Source organism: Monopterus albus, unplaced genomic scaffold (assembly GCF_001952655.1).
Source record: "Monopterus albus unplaced genomic scaffold, M_albus_1.0 scaffold39.1, whole genome shotgun sequence".
NCBI classification, from domain to species: Eukaryota; Metazoa; Chordata; class Actinopteri; order Synbranchiformes; family Synbranchidae; genus Monopterus; species Monopterus albus.
The window spans coordinates 1735709-1743573 of NW_018127919.1; the positions used below are offsets into that span (position 1 = coordinate 1735709).

General features: G+C 38.5%; 3 protein-coding genes across 8 annotated transcripts in view; 2 read left to right on the forward strand and 1 right to left on the reverse strand.

Annotated features, from left to right (window-relative positions):
• The first annotated feature begins 452 nt into the window (after positions 1–452).
• Positions 453–2844, forward strand: LOC109959561 (transmembrane 4 L6 family member 5-like). The gene is made up of 5 exons (XM_020599023.1): positions 453–658; positions 1029–1094; positions 2030–2163; positions 2252–2438; positions 2575–2844. The coding sequence occupies exons 1-5, from the start codon at positions 482–484 to the stop codon at positions 2581–2583; spliced, it is 573 nt and encodes a 190-aa protein (XP_020454679.1). The 5' UTR covers positions 453–481; the 3' UTR covers positions 2584–2844.
• Positions 2845–3972: 1128 nt separating this feature from the next.
• tm4sf21a (transmembrane 4 L six family member 21a) lies at positions 3973–6861 on the forward strand. Its single transcript, XM_020598939.1, has 5 exons — positions 3973–4267; positions 4606–4671; positions 5215–5348; positions 5426–5612; positions 5701–6861. The coding sequence occupies exons 1-5, from the start codon at positions 4091–4093 to the stop codon at positions 5707–5709; spliced, it is 573 nt and encodes a 190-aa protein (XP_020454595.1). The 5' UTR covers positions 3973–4090; the 3' UTR covers positions 5710–6861.
• Positions 6862–7082: 221 nt separating this feature from the next.
• slc25a15b (solute carrier family 25 member 15b) overlaps positions 7083–7865 on the reverse strand; it is a 4359-nt gene continuing 3576 nt past the window's right edge. For all 6 annotated transcript variants that reach the window (XM_020598784.1, XM_020598782.1, XM_020598779.1 and 3 more), the window contains exon 7: positions 7083–7865. In XM_020598784.1, coding sequence (XP_020454440.1) covers positions 7745–7865 — 121 coding nt within the window. In that variant the 3' untranslated portion in view covers positions 7083–7744.

Consider the following 7865-nt stretch of genomic DNA (forward strand, 5'->3'; position numbering starts at 1 on the left):
CTAGCCCAACCGAGGGGATATAATGTATAGGCCTGGTGGGTTCAGGGTCTTTCATCTTACATCTGCCTGCGAGCAGTTTGGAGGTGCAAGATACCTGAGCGTGTAATGTTAATTTTACCTGTGATCCTTTGAATAAATCAGCACTGTTTTGTAGTTACTTGGACTGTCTCGTCTCTCAGAGTCAGTATGGTAAAAAGTACCGGGTACAACAGTACAAAGCATGTTGGATTAAAACTACTCCAACAAGGCCCATTTACACAAAAATTAACTGAACTACATGTCACAAAGTACGCATAAAAATGTTATTAAGCCCCTAATCACACATGCAGCATTAATAATAGTGTTCAGCTGCTTGTGCAAACACATTTCCCTCTTTTGGTCAGGGTCAGGTGGGACTTTTTCTGAAAAGAGGAAGGACTTGAGCTAAAACGATCAGAACAAAAGGTCTAAATAGCAGCTCATCAGTTTTCTCTCTGGCAACATGTGTACTGGAAAATGTGCCCACTGCATTGCTGTCACTCTGTACCCACTGGTGCTCCTGTCCATCATCTGTAACATCATTTTGTTCTTTCCTGGCTGGGACATCAAGTATGCCAAAGAAGGACATATCACCCAGGAGGTGAAATACATGGGGGGACTTGTCGGAGGGGGTTTGATGGTGAGTTACCGAAGGGTGTGATTCTGGACTATGGGCAGCTGTAAAACAGCTAAAAGTATGTTGTTTTTGTATTGTTTGCAGTGTTGCCTGTTCTGGGTCCAGTGATAAACATATGTGATTCTCTGAAATTTTAATCAGCTGCATTATAATTAGCATCACCAAGTACCATATATCTTCAGATATGATATGATATGATATGATATGATATGAGAGGCACATTTCATCCTGGTTAAAGTAAAGTCTCAAGTTTATTAAAGTTTGAAACAGGATTCCACAGAATCTGACTGAAAGTGTCCTAAGTGCAGATTGGTTTCGACTAAACTTGTGAACCATTATGAAGACATTTAACACTGATTTCCTGTCATTACAGGTGTTGATCCCAGCACTTTACATCAACTTGACTGGAGAACATGGGTGTTGTGGGAATCGCTTTGGGGTGAGTCAGTCACAAGTAGACATTTCAAGTTCTCAGTAAAAGGTAAAGTCAGCAAGCTATTACCAAGATTACTCTTCATATTATTATTTCTAAGGTCAAGAATGAATGTTATAAATTCAAGCATTCAGTGGAGGCCAGCGAGGCTGAGAATTACTTGGTAATAACAGAAATATGCTGCATGGTGCTGCATCACCGTTGTGCAACATTTAGGTCCTCTTTAGATACAGTAGATAAGATCATGCACCATCATCTCCTTTTTTCCCATATCAGCTTTTAGTTATAAGTTCCTGAAATGAATTTACACTCGCAAAACACTATAAATAAATTATCTGAAAATATTGTTCTAACATAAACTTTAGAAATGTATTTTCGTTATTTCTAATCTATATTTAGTTGTATAAGAACACTGTGTGATGTCACATGTAGCTGCAATACATCAATAGAGTTAGTACACTGAAAATAAATAGTGTTCAGTTTATATTGGTTTATTTATTGTAATTTAATTTTTTAAAAAACATGTTAAAAGGCAACGCAAGTTTATTTATGTAGCACATTTTCATACACAAACAAGTCAAACTGCTTAACACAGTGCATAGATGAAACATTTGCATTCATATTGGATTAAAATATTATATGCTAATTAATGTAGGAATTTAGAAACAGAAAATCCTGAGTAGAACCTATCGCTTTTTAATATGTTTGGGAACCCGCCTTTACTTTAGCTTTGGGGAGAACAGCAATGTATCACAAAAGAAATTACGGAGGATGACAGGACATAAGTTTCATTAAGCTAATAAATAATGAATTTACTTTAAAATATGTTAGAGGTCGAGGGGCAAAATATTCAGCATGGCCAAAAATTAATTGATAATACATTATGTCTTAAACTGCAATGAAAATGTTTGTAACCTCCAATTGTCTTGTAACTTCTGCAGATGTTCGTATCAATTGCATTCGCTGCAGTGGGTGTCGCCGGTGCCGTGTACAGCTTTGCTGTGGCGGTGCTTGGATTGGATAATGGGCCCCTCTGCAAAATTGATGGACATTGGTCTACACCTTTTGAAACCAGGTGATGTAAATAATTTTCTAATAATATTTTTAACATTGTGAAGCTTTGGTCACTTATAACACTCTTTTTTTTTTTTTTTTTTCTTTAGTAATTCGCCCGACTTGTTTGACAAAAACTCATGGGGAAATTGCACAGAGCCTGAGAATGTGGTGCAGTTCAACATCGGACTGTTCGGTACCCTCATGGCAGCCAGCTGCCTGCAGGCGCTGCTTTGTGCCAGTCAGATGCTCAACGGTTTCTTTGGCTGCCTGTTCGGAACCTGCGCCAAGAAAGAGGTAAAGTCAAACGGATCCGTTTTCCATGTCCTTATGATATCCAGACATTTCTTGCACAGGAATCTTAACTTCAGTGCCATTCTCTTTGATATTGTTTTATTTTATTGTTGTTTCCTGTTTTCTTTTTAACTTGTAGGAGCCATGAGTTCCTAGTCAGAAGGCCTCTTTTGCAACCATGCCACATGTGAGGAGCTGGCTGGCGCCCCCTGCTGGAGGCCATGACAAGTGCGCCTTAGCCTCGTCTGCATACTGTAACATTCTCGCTGTGCAATTGCTATTGTCTCTTATAACAGGTTTAAAACTCTTCTTGAAGTGTATTTCACAGTGCTTCATGCTGCAGTGTATTAGGGAATGTTATGAAAGAGCAGTATTAGAAATAATTCATGGCAATTACAAGTTTATTTTAAGCCCACTGGTTCTGTGGTGTGTTTCATTATTTATATCACTTTGTACCTTATTGAGTCTCATAGTTTAAATAATAAATGTCTGGGTGCCTTGAAGTGATAGTTATCCAAAGTAAATACAGGATAAAGGGTGATACCGTTGTTTCAGCGGTTTGATTGACTGGCTCCTGGGCCAGAAGCAGTTACCACATGACAAGGTCACAGTACTGTATGTTCACCAGCTATGCATTGAACTGAAACTAATGGGCAGCCTGTCGGGGTCTCTGTAAGCCTACAGTTTCTTCCTCTAAATATTCAGTGTTGCCTTTGTCACTGCATGTTTTCAGTGAATAAAACCATGAGATAAACATGGAATTGAACTCAAGACAAAATCTGCTGTAAGTGATGGTGGCTGTGTGTTGCATAAATACCAGAAGAAAGCTATACTGTCCCTCATGGGAGAAAGGAAGCTCCAGTTTAGCAACATTCATTTCATTTTTCCAGCCTCACACACTGATTGACACACACTGAGCAATGCTGCCTCACCCAGCTGTTGCTTGGTAACATCCTATGTTTTGGGCGTCTCTTTTTTATTGTTTTACTTCGGATGTTGTATAGCTTACCAATACAATGCGGAAATGACTCCATTACAGAGGCTAAAAATGTGGCCTGTCCGGTCTGTGTTTAAGCATCAACAATGTGGTCATTTATCAGTATGTTTCTGTAAATGTCAATGGCACAAACTGGTCTAAAGTCCAGTCACGCTGTGATCCTGGAGTCACAGTGTCAATAGATCACTCCAGCACTGTGGGTGGAGTTACAACATGTCTCACAGTAAATGACTAGTTCAGATTAGTGGATTGAAGCAACATGCAGGAAACTGAAGTTGAACTACAACCAGCGTTTTAGGGGGGACTTGTTTATCTAACTAAACATGTGCATGTAACAGTCATGTCACCCTCAGCACATCTTACTCAGATGACCTAAATATATTTACAACATTGACCAAATAAAACCAGTGCTTTGTCTATAAAAACTCAACAAAACAAACACACCCTGGGATGAGTCAGATCAACTTGTGAAACCTATCCCTGCCTCTGTTTATCTAAGGATGTGGCTTCATATTACTCATCCCACACACTAATATCAGTCAGTAGTGCAAATACACTGTTTCTTTTGTTGAGGACTCTTCTGAACACAGAAAGGACTGAGCTACAACCTTTGGAACGACGCATCTAAACAGCAGCTCGTCGTTTACTCTCTGACAACATGTGTACTGGAAAATGCTCCCGTTGCATTGCGACCACTCTGTACCCATTAGCGATCTTATCGATCATCTGCAACATTGTGTTGTTTTTTCCTGGAGCGGAAACCCAGTATGCCAAAGATGGACATATTACTGAGGAAGTGAAATACATGGGGGGACTTGTTGGAGGGGGTTTGATGGTGAGTTCTCTTTTCTCTGACCTGTTATTGAAGGGTGTGACTCTGGACTATACGCAGCTGTAAATTCCTTTTTAGGCAACCAAAAATAAAAATAAAAAATCAGTGATCACCTTGCCTGTTCCTAGCCATCCAGTTTGTGCTCTTGTACATGAGAAACATTTAAATCTAACTGAAACAGACAAACTTCTAATGAATGTGGTGAAGTTTGAAGAGGAATTCCACAAAATCTGACTGAAGACTGGCTGGTGCAGTGTCTCCCAAGTCATTTAACATATTCTGTAGGCTTTTTTTTTTTTTGACTAAACTGAACTGATGTCAGCTCATGCGTCCTGCCACAGGTATTGGTTCCTGCCATGTACATTCACCTAACTGGACAGCAGGGATGCTGTGGGAACCGTTGCGGGGTGAGTCAGTCAGAATTACAACTGTGATGTTTCACATGCTCTGTAAAAGATGTGGAATGAACATACTTATTTGTAGATTGTTTGTAGGAAGATTTGATAACATATACTGAAATGTGCTTTAAAATCTCACTGACACAGATACACATGATCATATGACTTTTAAAATTCAGACTGGTAAGAAGCTAACACTGTTTGATAGCATATGTTGTTGCAGTATGACTGTAGTGGTGCAGTAAATACAAAGAGAACCAGCTTTAAAAACAAGGAAACAAATCTTAACAGATAAAACATGTGTATGCATGCTTGGCTTAGCTTGCTGGGAAAGCCCAGAAGCTCAGATAATAAGAAGAAATGTGAAGAATGCGAACAAATGTCGGTGGGCAACAGAAAGCCTGTTCCTCCCTAAACTCAGAAACACATCATTTGTCAATAGCACAAGAACTGTCTGGAGTAGCAGCATGCAGCAACAGCTCAATGTCAATACACTGGCTTAAACTCCAGTGTAAATGTTTCTGACCTTTGCTTACCACTTAATTTCTGCAGATGTTCCTATCAATTTTATTCGCTGCAGTGGGCGTAGCTGGTGCCCTGTACAGTGCTGCTGTGGCAGCGCTCGGATTGCATAACGGACCCCTCTGCAAAACCGTTCTGATTTGGACAACACCTTTTAAAGACAGGTGACACACAGGAGCAGCCCTCTAATCATAATTGGTTTCTCAAGTCATGTGCATTCATAAAGCTCTTATCTGGACAGGGACGCTAACTACTTGAATGACAACACGTGGTGGGGAGTATGCACAGAGCCTAAGAAAATTGTACAGTTCAACATAGGGTTGTTCGCCACCCTGCTGGCCACGAGCTGCCTGGAGCTGATTCTCTGTGCCACTCAGATGATCAACGGACTTGTTGGCTGCCTGTGTGGAACCTTCAGCAAAGATGGGGTAAGATATTGAGCTGTCCGATTTCAAACGTTTCTCAGATAAATAACTTCAGAGAATGCGGATGAATTAATTTTGGTGTCATTTACAGCCACTGTGAGTGCCTCACAATTGACTGGCCCTCTCTGTTGGAAGAGTCTTCCCTGCTGCATCTTCATGAATATTCACGTATAAATGGATTACTGTCTTTTTTTTTTACTATGTTTTTATACTGTATATCCCAGTGCTTTATACTGTACTAACTAACAGATCTGAAATGTATTGCAGCCTATTATGTTGTGAAAACGGTCCACTATCCGAAATAATTAATGCTAGTTATGTTAGTTTAACATAGATTAGTGATATTTTGTATTGGCTCATTACATTTAACATTTCACATTAACCTTTTTTATTGTGCTCTTCAGTCGAACCACTTTTAAAAATAGTAAAATAACACAGGGAACAAAGTTTACCTCAATTGACACCTTTAATGCATTACTACACTTAATATCAGGATTGATATCTGTACAAATATTTGAGCATCATTTCAAATTGTTGACAATTCCTGAACAAATCTTCATTTTCAACTGAAAATGACGGAATATGACAGATTTCTAAATGGCCATCTACTAAGTCCTGCATACACACTTGACCAGGCGTGTTCATCACTAATAAAGGTTACATGAAAACACAGGTGAAATGTAGAGATTTAAAAGACAAACACTGGATCCCAAAAGAGGAACATAACACTGGAACAAAAACAGTCACCATCACATCCTGGGTTTGATATGTACACAAGAACAAGGTGAGTTTTGATTAGCCGGTGAACTGAAAATGGTTCAGGCTCACCTTTCAAATATTTACTGTCTGTTGTTTCCTTCAAGGCACCGTCAACACTGTTTGAAAAGTAAGTCTGCTCAGTGTGAAAAGGAAGCAAATGTTTTTGATTATTATTATTTTTTTCCCCAGATTTGTATTTTTTTGTGACCAAACCAAGCTCTGATCTAGACTTTGTTGTGAAGTTAATTAAAAAAAACATTATCACAATATATCACAGATGAACTGACATCTGGCGCTTCACATTTTTTAAATAAAATCCTAATTTAATACGTAACAGACACAGCGTATACAGTGTACCTGTATACAGAGCAAGTACAGAACTACTACAAATGACTGGCAGAGAAACATAGTTGTGCAGATATGACTGTGTTGAGGTAGACATTGAATAATGTTGCTCCATACATATACATATACATATACATATACATATACATATACATATACATATACTACATACACACAGAATGTTTATTTCTATACTGTATGTTGGCCGTTTTGTTTTTGGAGTAATAAAAACAGAATTTTCAGATCTAAAAATAAATTATTATTAGGATTTAAACGGTGGTGAAGAAGTACTCAGGTTCTTTACTCAAGTAAAAGTGGCAATACCACAGTGTAAGAATACTCTGTTACAAGTAAACGTCCTGCATTCAAAATGTACTTAAGTAAAAGTACAAGAGTATTAACATCAAAATATATGTAAAGTACCAAAAGTAAAAGTATTCATTATGCTGAAGAGCACATTTCACACTGATGCATATTATACTGTTCAATTATAAATTACTGATGCATTATTGTGCACATCACATTTAGCTGGTAAAGGTGGAGCTAGTTTCAACTACTGTAAATGCTTACAATTGGAAGTACTGATGGGTAGCTTGTGAATTTCCCACAGGGCATCAATAAATTTTTATTGGTTATGCTGTATGCTGTTCTGTTAATCAAATTCTAAAAGTAACTAAAGATAGTGAATGAATGTAGTGCAGTAAAAAGTACATTATTTGCCTGTAAAATTAGGTGAAGTTGAAATATGTGAAAATGAAAATACTCAAGTAAAGTATGAATACCTCAAAATTGTACTTAAGTACAGTACTTAGAGGTAAATGTACTTAGTTACTTTCCACCGCTGAATATAAAATATGTAAACTCTACATCAATTGTGTTTTTTGGTGTAAAAGAAATGGAGTGCGGCGGGTTTTGGCTAAACTGAACAAAAACAGAAAATGGCTAAAATGGAGTTTTGTTGAGGTTATACAGATAAAATACGTCACTTCTAGTTCACTGCTGCTTCATTAGTTTCTTGCACATGGGCCAATTTAGCTGTCAAACTGCTTCATCATGAGCTTCCGGCTGGCCTCATAACCCAGGAACAGCGCTCCGTTGGCAGGGAATGTTCGGACCATGGTGGGGGAAAGACCGGAGTAGAGCGCCCTCACG